Source organism: Aquarana catesbeiana, linkage group LG11, assembly GCF_042186555.1.
Source record: "Aquarana catesbeiana isolate 2022-GZ linkage group LG11, ASM4218655v1, whole genome shotgun sequence".
Lineage (NCBI taxonomy): Eukaryota > Metazoa > Chordata > Amphibia > Anura > Ranidae > Aquarana > Aquarana catesbeiana.
Window position 1 is genome coordinate 253,397,896 of NC_133334.1, and position 21,051 is coordinate 253,418,946.

The 21,051-nt window shown below is 41.6% G+C and overlaps 1 protein-coding gene across 1 annotated transcript in view; it reads left to right on the forward strand.

Moving 5' to 3' along the window:
- The window catches only part of VAC14 (VAC14 component of PIKFYVE complex), a 69,872-nt gene that overhangs the window by 23,275 nt on the left and 25,546 nt on the right, over nucleotides 1–21,051 (forward strand). Inside the window, exon 10 of the mRNA XM_073605647.1 lies at nucleotides 4,615–4,675. Coding sequence (XP_073461748.1) covers nucleotides 4,615–4,675 — 61 coding nt within the window. The remainder of the gene's footprint in view (nucleotides 1–4,614; nucleotides 4,676–21,051) is intronic.

A 21,051-nucleotide genomic window follows, 5' to 3' on the forward strand; every position in this document is an offset into this window, starting at 1 on the left:
ATTGTATGAACATCATATCAATATAAAAATTGTAATGCAACTCTAAAATAAAAATAAAATAAAACTCATACAAATAATGCGTAGGGAATATCACCCCTCTCATCCTACTCAGTAGATTAGATGAAATAATGATAGGATAATGGAATTTAAACCATACAGTGTATTAATTTAAGAATTATCTAGAAAAGTGTTTAAATCTACGTCAACATTGAGCCCAAAAGGGGTATAACACTTCAATCTGTGTATCCAGGTCATCTCGAGTCTGGAAATCCCTCGTAAAACAGACCCCCCCCTCCAATGTGGAGTGTACCTATCAATACCTAAAAAGATAGTTTTCCTGGGGTCACGATCATGTACTTCTAGGTAGTGTCTTGAGACCGGGTGTTTGGGAAAACCAGTTAGGATGTTGGTAATATGCTCGTTAAGCCTTACGGATAAGGGGCGCTTGGTTCTTCCTACATATTGTAGGCCACAAGGGCATTGGAGAAGGTACACCACTCGCTCTGTGGAACATGTGATAAATGGTCTGATCTCATATTCCATCTGAGTGCTGGTGGAAATGAAGTTATGTGTCCTTCTATGTGTACAACCACTAAGGGAACACACCCTACACCTCCTGCACTGATATAAACCAGTCATGTATTCAAAAAATCCTTTTTTAATGAGAGGAGGATCTAAGACATTCGGAGCCACTCTATTTCTAAGCGAGGGGGCACCTCTATAAATTACTTGTGGTTTAGCCGGGAGGATAGGACCAAGCACATGGTCATTTTTAAGAACATGCCAATGTTTTTTTATTAGTTTAGCTACATTGTTATGTTGGGAGGAATAGGTGGTAATGAAAGGAATGGCGGGTAATCTCTCACGGTGAGGCTTCTTAGTTTCGAGTAAAGTACATCTATCAATCTTGGCCACTTCATCCAATGTGTTCCTCAGAGATGTCTCCACGTAGCCCTTTTCTAGGAAACGTTTTAATAAAATATCCGCTTGGGCTAGAAATTCAGCATGGTTAGAACAATTACGTTTTAAACGGATAAATTGGCTTTTCGGCACAGACTTCAACCAGGCCTCATGGTGGCAGCTATCAGTCGGTATATAGGAATTCCGATCTGTGTTTTTAAAGAAGGTGGCTGTGGTGAATTCCCCATCCTTCACACCAATCTTTAGGTCCAAGAAATTAATCTCGGACTGGCTGGCCTCATATGAAAGTTGGATCCCCCGGTCATTGTTATTCAACCCCACCATATATGCATCGAGATCGTCACGATCACCATTCCATAGGAGGAGGATGTCATCTATGTATCTAGCCCACAACACCACCTGAGGTTTCTGTTGGGCATAGATGACATCCTCCTCCCACAGGGCCATGAAGAGGTTCGCCAAGCTGGGGGCATATTTTGCCCCCATGGCGACCCCCCTGTCCTGCCTATAAAACTGACCCCCAAACCAAAAATAATTCCTAGTAGCCACAAAGTGGAGTAATTGCATGATGAAACATATTTGTTCATCAAACAATGACGAATCTCGTCTAAGATAATATTCAACCGCAAACAACCCCAAGTCATGGGGTATTACGGTGTACAATGAGGCGACGTCCGCTGTCACCAACCACCAATTGGGCCCAGGGGTATAATTGGAGAGCAAATTGATTACATGACGGGTATCCTTTAGGTACGACGGCATCTTAGTAACTAATGGCTGCAGGTAAAAATCTATATACCTGCCCACCCGGGATGATACGGAATCAATTCCACTAACAATTGGACGTCCCGGGGGGCAGGTAGGATGCTTGTGAATTTTTGGCAGGTTCTTTATTACCTGTTCTTTATTACCTGCCAAAAATTCACTCTCCTAAGTTGACCCTTACCTCCATTGCAAAGGTTGGCCTTTTGGAGGAGATGACTGAACATGAAACCTGAAGGAAACGTGTCCATAAAATATAAGGGCTTGGAACGAAATATGCAAGATAATCAGAATTGCACAACAGTCAAAAAAAAAAAAAAAAAAAGAAGAGACTTTGCCTTTCTAACAGGTCAATAAGTCCGCACCATTATCTGGAGTATTGTAGTGTGAGGCTAGTGGGACTGAAACAGTGAGTATAAAGCATGGTCCCTTTAGGTTAAAGAAGGTAGTGTCTATTCATTAGTATCGGACATGTCAGGTGAGACTTTTACCCTGAGTGCTGCAGATGCCGGTATTCTCAGTGTTGGTGCATATGCACCATCAGCAAGACCCAGCTGCACGTATCTCCATACATCTGTGAAGATTCTCCTTTCTCCAACTCATGGTATATCTAGTAGTAGTTGGTCACATTCAGCTGGAAGACATTTTGTGTGTGGTGTTTTTTTGTTTTTTTTTTTCTCCCAAGCCACTTTTTCAGTTCTAATGTCAGGAAGACACCCTAGAAGTGTAGTGAGGTATTCAAAGACTTGTGCATTGAGGAGCCAAAACAAACAAATGGACCAACATAGGAGGGCAAATTCTACAGGACTGTTTTAAGGAATAAGGACATTCTTTCCAGGACACAGAAGTCACATCTTGGACAGAGGACGGCTGGTTCGCAAGAGGCGTGAAAGTGGCCATCTACAACAAACATGAACAACCTTCAGTGAACAGGGGTGGGGGACCTTCAACATGATCTTCCACTTTTATAATAGAAACATAGATAAGTAATGGCAGAAAAGAGACTTAGTGGTCCATCAAGTCTGCCCATAGTGTTTTTTTTTTTTTTTTATATACATATTTTGTATTTTTTTTAATTTTTCGTTCACTTTTTTTTGTCTGAGTATAGTCTTATGTTTGTCCCAAGCATGTTTGAAGCCATTTACTGTTGATTGGCTCACTACCTCTGCTGGAAGTTTATTCCAAGCACCAACTACCCTTTCCGTGAAAATATGTTTTTCTAAGATCAGTTTTGAACTTTTCTCCAGTTCGTTTCGAGGTCATGTCCCTGTGTTCTTGATTTTTGGTTTCACATTGAAAAAGCTGCCTTCCTGAACCTTATTCTTGCGGTAGTTAAAGGTTTCAATCATGTCTCTCATTTCCCTTCTTTCCCTCCAGACTGGAGTGTGACTGGGGGGTTGTGAGTTTGGGTTCCACAACCTTCAAACCTCCTATCCTGTTGGACAATGAACATCTTCCTTGACACATGACCTAGTAATTGATTGGATGAAGGCGTTGGTGCCAAGTATAAACAGAAAAGTCAGTGCTACTACCCATACACCACATAGATAGCAGAGCTCCCAGGTGCTCGATCCACAGTCGCTGGCTGAGTAGACTAATGTAGAAAAAATGATCCGCACTCCGGTTATTGCTCTTAAAATTTCTTATTTTTATTGAATAGCCATAGCGAACAAACACAGATTAAGTCCGTTGACGTGTTTCATCCTATAAGGCCTTAGTCATAACCACCTGGTGCTGTTGTTGGTGCTACCTGTGTGGATATTAATGTTGGGATATGTTCCTTACACTAGAACTGAAGAAGTGGGTTGGAGAAACAACATAACATCTTTAACATTTAAAGTGGTGTTCCACCCTAAAAAAAAAAAAAAAAAAAAGCATGAATGTGCCTAAAATAAATAAAAAAAACATTTGGAATTTTTTTTTCTAACTTACCTCTAAATGCCTGTTGCTAGGGGGTCCCTCGTAGTCTGCCTCTTTCAGTGCCTGGGCTGGTGACATCACTTCCCCTCGGCACAGGAAGGGCTCAGCTCTGCTCCCTCCCTCCTGTCAATCATCTGGGACCTATTACAGGTCCCAGATGACTAAGTGGCCAATCACGGCGCGCGTGGGTCCCCGGCTGTGAAGGCACAGCCCGGTGCCCACAGTTGCAATGCTGGCGCCGCCGAACGGAGGGGGAGACGAGCGGGGCTTCGATCCCCCGCATCGCTGGATCCTGGGACAGGTAAGTGTCCAATTAAAAGTCAGCAGCTGCAGTATTTGTAGCTGCTGACTTTTTTTAATTTTTTTTTTTTTTTTTTTTTTAAATGGGAACCCCACTTTAAGAACAAGTTCAGTTGAATGTGACTGACTTTCACTAGCTGTCCCCATATGGTCTCTTCTATTCAGACATCCTGACTCTATGGTAGGATGATGTAACTAAAACCTGGGAAGGGCTCCACAATTTAGGCTCGGTTCACACTAGGGGCGGCACGACTTGCAGGTCGCCTCACCGAGGCCTGCACACGACAGGGGCGGCGACTTGCAAAACGACTTCTATATAGAAGTCTATGCAAGTCGCCTCAAGTCGCCCCAAAAGAAGTACAGGAACCTTTTTCTAAGTCAGAGCGACTTGCGTCGCTCCGATTAGAACGGTCTCCTCTCTTCCAACAATGCTGCGTGAAGCATTGGTGGTTCAGTGGTAGAATTCTCGCCTGCCACGCGGGAGGCCCGGGTTTGATTCCCGGCCAATGCAAACATTATTTTCTATTACAGATCAATCTTTGTTTAAAGTATTTTGCCTGTAATTCTGCATATAAATGTATTGAGGAATCACACTGGCTATTCTAATGATTTCAGTACTGTCAGGCCGTATTCTGTGTTGGAAATTTCAGCATGTGTGTTGCGTTTTGTCCTGTCTGCTTAGTGAACCTGACCCTGTCTGTCTGTCTACAGGAACTCTGGACACCACCGCAGACTCCAGCCCGGATAACATCGGTGTGCTGGCCCCCAGGAGGTGAGGAGGGACTGTGGGAAATTTTTGTTTTTTTTATTAGCACTTCTCGTATTACATGGCCAGTACTGGTCTGCCCTGTCTGGGTCACGTCGGGTCCTGCACTCCAGTTTTCTCTCCTTTTTTGTTTCCTATTAATAGAGGATTGAACTTCTAACTTGTTTAGATGAGTTCCCTACTCCATGCTAAATGCACAAACATAATGTTTTGGCTTTAGATCCACTGTAACCTCCTTTTTGATGGCTTCTGACACCTTTCAAAAGATTTTAACCGTGAAGGCATTACATGGACTTCTGGATCCTTGTGATCACTGTGATTGGCTGTCACGATGATCATGTGATCAGGAGCCCCGATTGTCATGGTGTGACCAAGATTTGTCACAGTGCTGGGGGCATGCGATTTGTGCATGCTGCCGACATAAAACACTGACCTGGCCACACAGAATGAAGCCCACCTCTATGCTGCCACATATACACTGTTACCAAAAGTATTGGGACACCTGCCTTTACACGCACATGAACATTAATGGCATCCCAGTCTTAGTCTGTAGGGTTCAATATTGAGTTGGCTCCGCCCTTTGCAGCTATAACAGCTTCAACTCTTCTGGGAAGGCTGTCCACAAGGTTTAGGAGTGTGTCTATGGGAATGTTTGACCATTCTTCCAGAAGTGCATGTGTGAGGTCAGGCACTGATGTGGACAAGAAGGCCTGGCTCACAGTCTCCGCTCAAATTCATCCCAAAGGTGTTCTATCGGATTGATGTCAGGACTCTGTGCAGGCCAGTCAAGTTCCTCCACCCCAAACTAACTCATCCATGTCTTTATGGACCTTGCTTTGTGCACTGGTGCGCAGTCATGTTGGAACAGGAAGGGGCCGTCCCCAAACTGTTCCCACAAAGTTGGGAGCATGAAATTGTCCAAAATGTCTTGGTATGCTGACGCCTTAAGAGTTCCCTTCACTGGAACTAAGGGGCCAACCCGACCCCTGGAAAAACAACATCCCCCCTCCACCAAACGATATGGACCTTGCTTTGTGCACTGGTCCAAAAAGACATGGATGAGCGAGTTTGGGGTGGAGGAACTTGACTGGCCTGCACAGAGTCCTGACCTCAACCCGATAGAACACCTTTGAGATGAACTCAAGCAGAGACACTGAGTCAGGTCTTCTCATCCAACATCAGTGCCTGACCTCACAAATGCACTTCTGGAAGAATGGTCAAACATTCCCATAGACACACTCCTAAACCTTGTGGACAGCCTTCCCAGAGTTGAAGCTGTTATAGCTGCAAAGGGTGGGCCAACTCAATATTGAACCCTACAGACTAAGACTGGGATGCCATTAAAGTTCATGTGCGTGTAAAGGCAGGCATCCCAATACTTTTGACAATATAGTGTATCTGTCAGGATGTCACAGACAGGATAGGTCCAGGAGGAGCTTTTACTTAAAATTAAACTACACTGCACCCAATACCAAAAACACTATTTTTTTATTTTTAATTTTCCAAGCAAGCTCATCCATCCATCCATCTATCTATCCATGTCTCCATGTTTTTTTTATTTATTTTTTTGGTGAGAAATGATTTTTCTGGCCATGGGACATCTTGATTCATGTAGCATGCACGTCCTGAAATCCATCTCCTCCTTAGCTTAAGCATGCAGGTGTTCTGTCAGATTAGGCGACCCGTCAGATTTCGTAACTGAAGTGATGTTCTGTCACGGCCATCTTGGTACACCCCGCACTTGACCACACTAAGCCAGCAGTCTGAAGTCGCCAAGCGGACATCTTTTTGCACCCACCGAAATCTTTCATTTCACTTATTTTTACCACTAAACTGAGCTTATATAGTGAAATACAGTATTTAGAAGACCGTGACACTGTTTTGATGTTGAATTTTAAAAGCAGCGGCAAGCCTGCTGATCTCACAGGTTTGCTAATCTGACAAAAGACAGCTGCTTTTAAAATTAAACATCAAAACAGCATCACGGCCTTCTAAATACTGTATTTCACGATATAAGCTCAGTTTAGTGGTAAAAAATAAGTGTGAAATGCAAGACATTGGTGGGTGTAAAAAGATGTCCGCTTGGCGACTTCCGTCTGTAAGCTTACTGCGGCTGAGTGCGGGGTGTACCAAGATGGCCGTGAAGGAACGTCACTTCCGTTACAAGATTTGACGGGTCGCCTAATCTGACAGAACACAGGCAGGAGGCTGTGCTTAGCTGAGAAAGACCCTCCTGAAGACTCCTGGGATATAGCACATCATTTGCCTAGGCAAGAAACCAGGAAGTAACTGAAGAAATGTTAAACAATAAAAATTAAAAAAAACAACAAATGTTAAACAATAAAAATTTAAAAAAAATAAATGTTAAACAATAAAAATTTAAAAAAAACAATAAATGTTAAACAATAAAAATTAAGAAAAAAAAGCAATAAAAACTCATTTTATTTACTAATGCTAACAGCATAAGGATTAAAACAAGTCAGTTAGTTGAGAGAAGTTCCGCTTTAAGTCGGGCACAGATAGAACAGTTTTCTTTCCTGCCATCACAGGCTGCAAGAAACCAAATCGCTCGATTTCAACACCGTATTTAGGGGGAATCCCTCCTGCGGAGGTATTGTGTTCTGGCGGGGTAACAGTGTTTATTGCTAGCGGCTATAAGAGCTGCTAACTATAATTGCATGTAAAATCCAACAGGCTGGTTGTAACTAAGTTGATCGATCAGCTTGGGTACATTCAGCCTGCCCTTTCAAGGTTTAAATATCATCCTGTTCCTGATGGGCCGGCCGATATTCGAACTGTCTATGGCTGTCTTTTGTTGTGAGGATTCATTGAAAACTGCCTTAAGGCAAATGTGTGCACTACACATACACATCAAAGAAACAAGTTCCCTTTTAATTCCTCCACCCCCCTCCCAATGTGTTCAGCCGCCATGTGTAATCCCCAAACAGTGTTAATTTTGTCGACTAAACCCGACTAAAACATTTTAGTCGACTAACTTAATACCATTTTTAGTCGACTAAAATACGACTAAAACTGTATTGAAGTTTGACGTCAAAATAAACACTGGTCTGTAGTGCATGTTCATACCTCAATACCATAATTAATAACATATTCGATTATTCACTCCAGCGGTATATAATGAGTTTGGAAATTGTAGAAAAATGCTTAAATAATGCATTGCAATTTAACTCTACCCATGAGTTTTAGTCGACTAAGATTATTTTAGTCGACTAAAATGTCCTGGAGATTTAGTCGACTAAATACGACTAAAACTAAAACAATTGCAGAAGACTAAAATGGGACTAAAACTAAAATGCCATTTTAGTCCTAAGACTAAAACTAAATCGAAATTTGCTGCCAAAGTTAACACTGTCTCCAAATCGGTCTCATTTTAGCTTTCAACATCTTGCCATATGACAGCCCTGACACTTGGTGATTGGCCCAGCGCTGTCATGTGGAGTGAGTCACATGACCCTCTGTACCTGGAAGTACTGGTTATCTCTTTGCTCTCGGAGGCAGAGCGGTGGGACGGAGTGATCGAAAAGTAGAGGTACTCCTGGGGGGCATTAAAGAGAACCTGTTATGTCATTTGGTATGGGAAGAACACAGGTTTGCTTTAATTTGGGTTCATTTTGCTTTTTTCAGGATGGTCGGTATTGATGGTCATTTGCCTTTAGTAAATCTCTAGCTGTTCTGTAGATTCTTGTTATCAGTGGATCACGTATTGTATGCAGCTGATGTGATCTGCTGGGCCTGCTGGGGTTTCTGCGGGGAGGACAGTGAATTATTGATGGATCCAGGCTGTGTGAGACGAGGACACAGAAGGAGGAGAGGCGGAGATTTCATCTTATGGGGTCGTGTGACTGACGAAGAAATATACGCTAATGCCCCTTACACACGGTCGGAATTTCCGACAGCAAATGTTCGATGTGAGCTTGTTGTCAGAAATTCCGGCCGTGTGTAGGCTCCATCGGACATTTGTTGTCGGAATTTCCGACAACAAAAATTTGAGAGCTGGTTCTCAAATTTTCCGACAACAAAACCCGTTTGTTGTAAATTCCGATCGTGTGTACACAATTCCGACGCACAAAGTTCCACGCATGCTCGGAATCGAGCAGAAGAGCCGCACTGGCTATTGAACTTCATTTTACTCAGGTTGTCGTACGTCACCGCGTTCTGGACGTTCAGAATTTCCAACGACATTTGTACGACCGTGTGTATACAAGACAAGTTTGAGCCAACATCCGTCGGAAATGAATACAGGATTTTGTTGTTGGAATGTTCGATCGTGCGTGATACGCAGCATAAGAGTTCATCCACTTTTGAAATGACCTCAATATGGTAAATCTATGAGATTTTAGTTTTTAGGTTTACATCTACTTTAAAGTGCATTACTGCCTGCTGGCCACCCGGTGGCGCTTAAGTACCATTGATGTGACTGTAGTGCTGTATGATGTGTATAGAGGGGAAGGCATGCAGTACAGCCTGATAGCGGCTGGGTGGTGCTGATAGACCTTTTGATATGGCTGGTTCTCTGTATGATGTGTACAGAGGGGAAGGCATGCATAGCCTGATATTTTTGCTTGTGTTGGAGTGTGTAGAGCGCTGCAGATGGGATGTAGAATTACAGCATGCAGGTGTTATTCTTTCTGCTCCCTGCAAGTGCGGTCCGTGTAGTATGTACACGTCCTGCTTGTTGGTGGGCAGGCAGCTCAGGCAGAGCAATGTCTCTTCAGCGTTCATTCTGAATCCTATAGCAGTAAAAAAAATAAAAATAAAGAATTCTGGAATCCATATGTAAGGTTACACACACACACACACACACACACACACACACACACACAAACAATAAATCGGTGTTTGTCTGGATGTGACTTTTACAGGTGCTCATGTGAGCATGAAGTTGGACAGGCTGATGATTATAGATCGTCTCCCTTGTGTCATTCTATCCTTCTATCATTCACATTCTGGAGTGGCGGTTTTGTATTTTTGCTATTGGTTGAGAAAATCCCCAGTGGGCTCCGGAATTCCGAGACTGTGAAGTGATCCGTCTACTCCTGGGCTCTAGAAGGTGATAAGTCTGTTCTGGAATTCTGAGACTGTGCAAGATGAGCCATCCGCTCTGAAATTCCAGGACTCTGGAAGGCGATCTGTCTGCTCTGAAATTCTGGGTCTTTGGAAGTTGATCCATCTGCTCTGGAATCCCGGGACTCTTGAAGGTGATGTATCTACTCTGGAAGGTGGAATTTCTGGACTCTGGAAGGTCCTCCATCTGCTCCAGGTCTCTGGAATATGATTAGGCTGCTACAAAATTCAGAGAATCTGAAAGGTGACCCATCTGCTCTTGCATTTTCAGCACTCTAGAAGGTGATCCCCGTGCTCTGGAACTCTGGATGGTGATCCAACTGCTCTGGAATTCCAAGTCTTTGGAAGGTGATCCATCTGCTCTGGAAGGTGATTCAATATGAATAGTCTGCTCCAAAATTCAGAGAATCTGGAATTCCAGGTCTTTGGAATGTGATCCATCTGCTCTTGAATTTTCGGCACACTAGAAAGTGATCCCTGCGCTCCAGAACTCTTGAAAGTTGATCCATCTGCTCAGGAATTCTGGAACTCTGGAAGGTCATCCATCTGCTCCGGTTATCTGGAACATCAATATTATTATTATACAGGATTTATATAGTGCCAACAGTTTGCGCAGCGCTTTATAACATGGGGGCAGATAGTACAGTTACAATACAATTTAATACAGAAGGAATCGGAGGGCCCTGCTCATTAGAGCTTATAATCAAGGATCAGTCTGTTCCAAAATTCTGAGAATCTGGAAGGTGATCTGTGTTCTCTGGAAGGTGGTATTCCTGGACTCTGGAAGGTCATCTGCTCCAGAATCCTGAGACTTTTTTTGAAGGTCATCCATCTACTCTGGGTCTGTGGAATATGATTATGCTGCTTCAAAATTCAGAGAATCTGGATGGAGATCCGTCTGCTCTGGAATTCCAGGTCTCTGGAAGGTGATCCATCTACTCAAGAATTCCATGTCTATGGAAGGTGATCTGTCTGCACCAGGTCTCTAGAAGGTGATCTATATGCTCTGGAATTCCAGGTCTCTGGAAGGTGATCCATCTACTCAAGAATTCCATGTCTATGGAAGGTGATCTGTCTGCACCAGGTCTCTAGAAGGTGATCCATATGCTCTGGAATTCCATGTCTATGGAAGGTGATCCATCTGCTCCAGGTCTCTAGAAGGTGATCCATATGCTCTGGAATTCCATGTCTATGGAAGGTGATCTGTCTGCACCAGGTCTCTGGAAGGTATTCCATCTGCTCTAGAATTCCATGTCTATGGAAGGTGATCTTTCTGCTTTGGGTCTCTGGTAGGTAATCCATTTGCTGCAGAACTTTGGAAGGTGATCTCCTTGCTCTGGAATTCTTTGACTTTGGAAGGTGATCTGCTTTGGATCTTTTCTGTCCCTGTTGGTCCTGTGAGCAGATTCTGAAATCTGCTGTATGATGCACACGCCAGATTGGTCGTACACATTACAATCTGCTTTGTTACTTTTTTGTCTTTTCATGATATTCATTCTCTCTCTCTCTCTCTCTCTCTCTCTCTCTCTCTCTCTCGTAGTTTGCTAAAATATCCAACCGTTTATAAATGACGGCGATGTCATTCGCTCAGATCTCAGGCGTTATCAATAAAGGCAGTGTTGTGAGGACGTTCACACGACTTTCACTTGTTTTCTCTCTGTCATTCTGGCACAATAGCCTCCACATTGAATGAACCTGTCCCCTTAATCGCTGTTTTGCGGCGTAAATCTTTCCAGCGTGAGATGCAGTGAATAGATGACAGATAAAAGCGGGTCTCTCTGGGGTGTCATTTCCCTCCCCGGGTCGTCATGTGACCCCCCCCCCTGCACACACATTGGCTACGTCTAGAAAAATTCCTGCCATTTCCACAACAATGAGACACTTAGCATGACAACAAGCTGATTAAACGAGGCCTGATCGTCTCTTCCGGTGAAGAAGTGATTAATTGGGCTCGTTAACCCTGCGGCTGCTGGATATCCATGTGGGATCAGTGATGGCTCCAGCTGTACTGTCATGGACCAGGATATCTAATCGCTGTCCGCGATGGAGCGGCACATCGCTAAACTCTGCAGAGGAGACAAATGGCAGGAACGCAAACCTTCTACTTTTTGTTTTTGAGCACTGTTATTTGACAAAGATTAAAATTTTACTGTAAATGCAAAAAAGCATTTCATGCTAGAATTTGTTCTAAAATATTTCTGATTGCAAATAAAATAAAAAAAAATAAGCTAAAAAAAAATTAAGCTGAACAATAATAGGTAAGGGGAAGAAGGAGTTATTTAATGGCTAATGAGGGTTTAATAGGATTCTTCCTCTTCTTCCTCTTCTTCCTCTTCTTCCTCTTCCTCTTCTTCCTCTTCCTCACCTCTGATCTACATACAGTGGGTATAGAACCCCCCCCCTTTTTTTTAAATCACATTTTGTTGCTTTGCAGCCTGAAGTGAAGACAGACGCAGTTTTTGTTTTATCCATCGGTATTTGCTAGAGCAACTTATAACATATAAGTGAAAGATATATAACCCCAACAAGTCAGAAAAAAAAATCAAAAACAGAATCGCTAAGTTGGAAAAAGGATCACCCCCTTGTGTCTATAAAAGGATCAACTCAATTTTAGTCTCATCTGACCATAACACCTTTTTCCATGTGGCCTCAGAATCTTAGAGGTGCATTTAAGATGGTAAGATGAGACTAAAATTTAATAATTTGGCCTCAACACCAAACAATATGTTTGGCGGAAATCCAATGCAGCTCACCATCCAAATAACACCATTCCTACAGTAAAGCATGGAGGTGGTAATATCCTGTTATGGGGGTGTTTCTCTGCAGCAGGGACTGGAGCACTTGTCAGGATAAAAGGAAAAATAGATGGGGCAAAATACCATTAAATTAAAGAAAGTTGTCAATGGGAAGAAGGTTTACCTTCCAACAGGACAATGACCCAAAGCACACAGCAAAAATTACCACACAGTGGTTGAAGGAGAAAAAGGTGAATGCCCTTGCATGGTCTAGCCCAGACTTAAACCCCTTTGAAAACCTGTGGAATGACTTGAAGACTGCAGTCCACAAATGGTCACCATCAAATTTAACTGAACTTGAACAGTTCTGCAGGCAAATATTGCAAAGTCTAGATGTGCAACGTTAGTAGACAGACTAAAGATTGGAATTAAAGCAAAAAAGGTGGTTCACCAAAATACTAACATAAGGGGGTGATCCTTTTTCCAACTCAATAATTCTGTTGAATTTAAGAAAAAAAAATTGGCATGTTGGTGTTGTACATTTCACTTGGATTGTTATAAGTTGCATTAGTAAATACAGCTGGATAAAACAAAAACGGTCTTCATTTCATGCTGCAAAGCAACAAAATGTGATCATTTTAATAGGGGTGATTATTTTCTATACCCACCACTGTATGAATAAATAGTGAATACATGTAACAATATGCCGCTCACAGACTCTCTAAAGCCAGTCGTATTCCAGTAGAATTTTATGCAAACATTTTCAGTTTTGGAACATTCATTTGAGTTTCTAATCATTAGTCGGGTCAAGTTGACATTCGTTCTTGACCATAGAGATGAGAAAATTCAAAGGATGCATGCGCTACAAAATCGCAACACAATTTTTCGCACGTTCACAGAAACGCAAAATGTGAATGCAGCCTAACCGTAAATCGTTTTTTTTTTTGTACTTTCAAATGACATTCGTAATGCTATGGAATATACTGAGAATTTTTGTACAAATGTCATTTGAAAATGAATTGGTGGATAGCCAGCCTAAAAAAAAATTCCAGATCCCCTGCAGAGTAATGGCATCATTTTTATTTATATAGTCTTTACAGAACAATACGTTGTCTTGTTAGAGCACATATATACGTTTTTGGTTATTTCTTTTTCGTGTGTGTATGTGTATATGTGTGTGTGTGTGTGTGTGTGTGTGTGTGTATATATATATATATATATATATATATATATATATATGTGTATATGTATATATATATATATATATATATATATATATATATATATATATATATATATATATATATATATATATATGTATATGTATGTGTATATATACACACACACACACACACACACACACACACACACACACACACACACACACATACATATATATATACACTGTATTTATTGGCGTATAACACTCACTTTTTCACCATGAAAATTGGGTGCAAATAGTGTGTGCGTGTTATACGCCAATACTTCAGTTTTAGCTGCCTCGGAGGGGACAGGGAGGGGGGGCAGGACGAGCGCCATCAGAATACATACAGTGAGAATCTCCTGTTTACTTGGCGGCCTCTGTAATAGGAACTCCTGTCTCCTGGGCCGCCATTGGACCACTGTTCTGTCTATCATAGGAGATTCTCACTGTATGTTATCTGTCGGCGCTCATCCCGCCCCCCTCCCTGTCCCCTCTGGGCTGCAGATGGGCATCAATCAGGCTGCACTGATGGCAATGGTGAGGCTGCTGCATTGATGGCAATGGTGAGGCTGCATTGATGTGGACTGATGAGGCTGCATTGATGGCACTTGTGAGGCTGCAGATGGGCATTGATCAGGCTGCATTGATGGCAATGGTGAGGCTGCAGATGGGCACTGACCCTTATTTTACTTCAAAGTTCCTTATTTAAAATTTAAGTTTTTTTTTTGTTTACCTTTTATTTTACTTTAGGCTGGTCATGTGATATTACATTAGGCAAGGATTCCCATTGTTAGGTTTTCATTTGCACTAATTTCATAGGTGAACAGGAATGGGCTATCCCACGACCAGCAGACATGACAGATATTGATTACAGCTGACCTCATTTTTATTTTTTTCTTGTATATTTTTTTATTCCTGTATTTTATTTTTTTTTTTAACCAAGACATGTATTTTTTTTTAAATTTAAGTTGTGACCATAGCAGGAAAAAGAAAATCAATCTCTATTTAAAAAGAAATAGTGTTTGCATTGGCCGGGAATCGAACCCGGGCCTCCCGCGTGGCAGGCGAGAATTCTACCACTGAACCACCAATGCTTTACACTGCACATCTGGAAAGGGGAGAGCCTCTGTCCTGACACACACACTGCTGGAAGAGAGGAAACTGTCCTGGAAGATGGGAGTCTCTGTGTTGAGAATCTCCCAGCCAGACTTTGATGATGTGGCACATCTGTGTCAGGACTTGTTGGAAGAAGCCGGGAAAATCAACATCTGCAGCATTGGTGGTTCAGTGGTAGAATTCTCGCCTGCCACGCGGGAGGCCCGGGTTCGATTCCCGGCCAATGCAAGGATTGTTTTACTTTCAGGCATTGCCATTATCCTGATACAAAGTTTTATATTGTAGATCATTTTTTTATATTCTATATTCTGCATCATCTGTTCTGATGACGTTCTGCACAGATCAGCCGGCAATATCTCATTCTATATCTGCTTATAATGCACCGTTATGAAGAAACTATAATGAGAACGGAGCGCCATCATTAGCCTTTTATCGTCTATATATTTTCTTTAAAGCTGGACTTGAGGGAGATTTAAAAGGCGTGTATTTTTTTGTGTATGAATATTCCTCGAATATTGTAAAATGTGTAGATATCTGAATTTGAAATATCAACATTTCCCCCCTGTACAGCAGAGTTCAGACTGAGGAAGCAATGAAGTTCCGCTGAGGTGTACATGTGCAGACAAGGGACATGCTGATAAAGGAGGAGTGGAAGCAGAGAGATGATCTCATCAATCTGCTGCTTCTACTTTCACTGTCCAGTCACAGGCTGGGAGCGGGAGGGGGGGTTAAGTGTCTAAAACAGTTTTTTTTGTGCTAGAAAATTATTTAGAATCCCCCAAACATTATATATTGTTTTTTTTCTAACACCCTAGAGAATAAAATGGTGGTTATTGCAATACTTTTTTTTTGCACCGTATTTGCGCAGCGGTCTTATAAGCGCACTTTTTTTGGGAAAAAATTAACTTTTTTGAATAAAAAAATAAGACAACAGTAAAGTTAGCCCAATTTTTTTTTTTATATTGTGAAATATAATGTTATGCCAAGTAAATTGATACCCAACATGTCACGCTTCAAAATTGCGCCCGCTCGTGGAATGGCGTCAAACTTTTACCCTTAAAAATCTCCATAGGCGACGTTTAAAAAATTCTACAGGTTGCATGTTTTGCGTTACAGAGGAGGTCTAGGGCTAGAATTATTGCTCTTGCTCTACCGGTCGCGGCCATACCTCACATGTGTGGTTTGACCACCGTTTTCATATGCGGGCGCTACTCACGTATGCGTTCGCTTCTGCGCGCAAGCTCGTCGGGACAGGGCGCTTTAAAAAAAAAAAAAAATTTTATTATTATTATTTATTTTACTTTATTTTTTTCACTTTAAAAAAAAAAAATTGGATCACTTTTATTCCTATTACAAGGAATGTAAACATCCCTTGTAATAGAAAAAAGCATGACAGGACCTCTTAAATATGAGATCTGGGGTCAAAAAGTCCTTAGATCTCATATTTAGACTTTGATGCGAAAAAAAAAAAGTCGTTTAAAAAAATGACACAAAAAAAAATGTGCCTTTTAAGACAGGTGGGCGGAGCTGACATAATGACGTCGCTCCGGCTGTCCTATGGTATGGAGACGGGTGGGCGCCATTTTAGCCTCACTCGTCTCCATACTGAGGAAGTGAGAGGACCCGATCGCCTCCGCCGCTACCGGCGGCTCCGGTAAGCGGCGGGGGGGTGGCACCACTCCCGCCGCCGATAACTGTGATCTCGCGGCGAACCCGCTGCAGAGACCACCATTATTGTGTACAGAACCGCCGGCCCTAAAGATGGATACCTCGGTTGTGGCAGCAGCTGCTGCCGTTACCGAGATATCCATCTTTAAAGTAATGAAGTGTATATATACAGTGGCCGGTCGGTAAGTGGTTAACTGCAACAGAGACAAATCCAGGTCTCCTGCCCTGCCTGGGCTGTGCTGTGTGACAGAGCTGTATACATTTTAGGACTGGATGGACGGACTTTATACAGAATACACAGATCTGCCCACATTGGTCTCAGCCTCGTTGTGTGTGTCCCCCCCCCCCCCCCCCTTCCTGTTAGATATTTACAAACAATCCCCAATTTTGTCATAAATGTCTTTTTTGTTGTTTTAGTACAATCCAGTGGTCACATTGAGGGGGCCTTTCTGTCTGTGGAGCGCTGAGCTCCCCCCTGTCTGGTAGAATCATAGACTGTGTGTATAGACACAATGACGGTATTATAAGCTGCGGTCCGTCGGTGGAAGTTCTCAGGAAGTGGGTAGATAACGGCTGGATGGGTGACGGGGTGACGCCAGGCGGTCATTGAGCAGGTCACATGTTACAATTACAGTTTATATAATTACATAATAAATCATTACAATTTTATAATCAAACTCTAATCCTACTCAATATACAATTCTTACATACGGTAATTATATAGCAGATTGTTTGACTAAATATAACAATTTACATTGTTTATAATTCCTATATAACAATGATATGATTATAGAATATGATTTCTGTACTTTAACCGCTTCAGCCCCGGAAGAATTTACCCCTTCCTTTACCCCCTTTGCGATTCGGCACTGCGTCGCTTTAACTGACAATTGCGCGGTCGTGCGACGTTGTACCCAAACAAAATTGATGTCCTTTTTTCCCCACAAATAGAGCTTTCTTTGGTGGTATTTGATCGCCTCTGCGTTTTTTTTTGTTTTTTTTTGCACTATAAACAAAAAAAGAGCGACAATTTTGAAAAAAAAAAAGCAATATTTTTTATTTTTTGCTATAATAAATATCCCCCCAAAAATATATAAAAAAACAATTTTTTTCCTCAGTTTAGGCCGATACGTATTCTTCTACATATTTTTGGTATAAAAAAAAAACCGCAATAAGCGTATATTGATTGGTTTGTGCAAACTTTATAGCGTCTACAAAATAGGGGATAGTTTTCTGGCCTTTTTATTATTAGTAATGGTGGCGATCTGCGTTTTGTTTTTTTATTGCAGACACTTGACACTATTTTGGGACCATTGTCATTTATACAGCGATCAGTGCTATAAAAATGCATTGATTACTGTGTAAATGACACTGGCAGGGAAGGGGTTAAACACTAGGGGGCGGTGAAGGGGTTAAGTGTGTCCTAGGGAGTGATTCTAACTGTGAGGGGGCTGGGCTTCAACACACAGGTCAGTGATCACTGCTCTCGATGACGGAGAACAGTAGATCAGCGTCATGTCATTAGGCAGAACGGGGGAATGCTTTGTTTACATAAGCAGCTCCCCATTCTTCCTCTCCGTGATACGATCGCGGGCACCCGGCGGGCATCGAGTCCGCGGGACCCGCGGTCACGCACGCGCTCGCCACACTGCTTCTTAAAGGGGACGTACCTGTAGGGCCTTTTGCCTGCCAGTGCCATTCTGCCGACGTACATCGGCGTGCGCTGGTCGGCAAGCGGTTAATAACTATTCATATAATATGATGTTATAATCCAGGATTTGTTGGACGTTTGTAGATGACTGGGTGGGGGTGCCAATGTGTCATAGCGGTCATGGTATTACCCAGGGAGGGGGTCACACATGCTACAATCACAATTTATATCATTACATAATCTTCTAGATTGTAAGCTCTAATGAGCAGGGCCCTCTGATTTCTCCTGTATTGAATTGTATTGTGACTGTACTGTCTGCCCTCATGTTGTAAAGCACTGCGCAAACTGTTGGCGCTATATAAATCCTGTGTAATAATAATTAGCCCTATATAATAATCATATCGCAATATATAATTGAACCCTAATCTTTATATAGAATCCCTTCAAAATTATAAATCCTATTAAACATATACAGTGTCTTGAAAAAGTATTCATACCCCTTGAAATTTTCTACATTTTTTTTTTCATGTTACAACCAAAAACGTAAATGTATTTTATTGGGATTAGATGTGATAGATCAACACAAAGTGGCACATAATTGTGAAGTGGAAGGTAAATGATAAATGGTTTTCAACATTTTTTACAAATAAATATGTGAAGTGTGTGGGGTGCATTTATATTCAGCCCCCCGGAGTCAATACTTTGTAGAACCCCCTTTCTCTGCAATTACAGCTGCAAGTCTTTTTGGGGATGTCTCTACCAGCTTTGCACATCTAGAGAGTGACCTTTTTGCTCATTCTTCTTTGCAAAACAGCTCAAGCTCTGTCAGATTGGATGGAGAGCGTCTATGAACAGCAATTTTCAAGTCTTGCCACAGATTCTCAATTGGATTTAGGTCTGGACTTTGACTGGACCATTCTAACACATGAATATGCTTTGATCTAAACCATTCCATTGTAGCTCTGGCTGTATGTTTAGGGTTGTTGCCCTGCTGGAAGGTGAACCTCCGCCCCAGTCTTTTGCAGACTCAACTTTTTATCCCTGACCTATCTGGTGTGTTCCTTGGCCTTCATGATGCTGTTTGTTCACTAAGGTTCTCTAACAGTTTCTCAACTCCAGTCCTCGATGCGCCCCAACAGGTCATGTTTTCAGGCTCTCCATTATTCTGCACGCGTGATTTGATCAGTTTCACTGCCTTTAGTAATTACCACAGCTGTTTCATCCTGAGGGAAATCCTGAAAACATGACCTGTTGGGGCGCCTTGAAGACTGGAGTTGAGAAACGTTGCTCTAACAAACCTCTGAAGTCTTCACAGAACAGCTGTATTAAAACAGAGATTAAATTGCACACAGGTGGACTCTATTTACTAATTAGGGGGCTTCTGAAGGCAATTGATTCCTCTAGATTTTAGTTGGGGGTATCAGAGAAAAGGGGGCTGAATACAAATGCACGCCACACTTTTATCAGATATTTATTTGTAAAAAAAATTGAAAACCATTTATCATTTTCCTTCCACTTCACAATTATGTGCCACTTTGTGTTGGTCTATCACATAAAATCCCAATAAAATATATTTACGTTTTTGGTTGTAAACATGACAAAATGTGGAAAATTTTAAGGTGTATGAATACTTTTTCAAGGCACTGTGGATGGATGCAGAGATATAGAGAGTATGTGTGTATGTATATGTATGTATGTATGTGTGTGTATATGTGTGTGTATATGTATATGTATATATATATATATATATATATATGTATGTATGTATGTATGTATGTATATATATATATAATATATATATATGAGAGAGAGAGAGAATATATATATTTTTTATATTTCTTTATTTCTAGAACTACATAATTTATCATTTCTATGTAGGAATTAGGGCTGCAACTATTATTTTATATAACTAATTAGTTAGCCGATTTATTGTTTCGATTAATCTGATAAAAACCTAAAAAAAAAGTGTGGTGTATAATTTAGTTAATATGTAAAGTTTAAAAGAAGACAATCTATTCTTGATTATCTCTATGCAGTGCTAAATATAAATAACCACCTGTGTGGTTAAGGAACAAAATATCGAATCCCCTCTAAGAATAACATACAGAAGATATACACTCACCGGTCACTTTATTAGGTACACCCGTTCAATTGCTTGGTAACACAAATTGCTAATCAGCCAATCACATGGCAGCAATTCAATGCATTTAGACATCTAGACGTGGTGAAGATGACTTGCTGAAGTTCAAACCGAGCATCAGAATGTGGAAGAAAGGGGATTTAAGTGACTTTGAAGGTGACATGGTTGTTGGTGCCAGACGGACTGGTCTGAGTATTTAAAAAACTGCTGATCTACTGGGATTTTCACGCACAACCATCTCTCGGGTTTACAGAGAATGGTCCGAAAAAGAGAAAATATCCAGTGAGCGGAAATTATGTGGAGGAAAATGCCTTGTTGATGTCAGGGGTCAGTCTAGAATGGGTAGACTGATGATAGAAAGGCAACAGTAACTCAAATAACCACTCGTTACAACCAAGGTATGCAGAATACCTTCTCTGAATGCACAACACATTGAATCTTGAAGCAGATGGGCTACGGCAGCAGAAGACCACACCGGGTGCCACTCCTGTCAGCTAAGAACGGGAAACTGAGGCTACAATTCGCACAGGCTCACCAAAATTGGAAAAACATTGCCTGGTCTGAGTCTTAATTTCAGCTGTGACATTCAGATGGTCAGGTCAGAATTTGGTTTACCCCTCCCTTATGACCAGGCCATTTTTTGCGATAAGGCACTGCATTGCTTTCACTGACAATTGAGTGGTTGTGCGACGCTATACCCAAAGAAAATGGATATGCTTTTTTATTTTTTGCGCTATAAACAAAAAAAGACCGACAATTTTGAGAAAAAAAAACATTATTTTT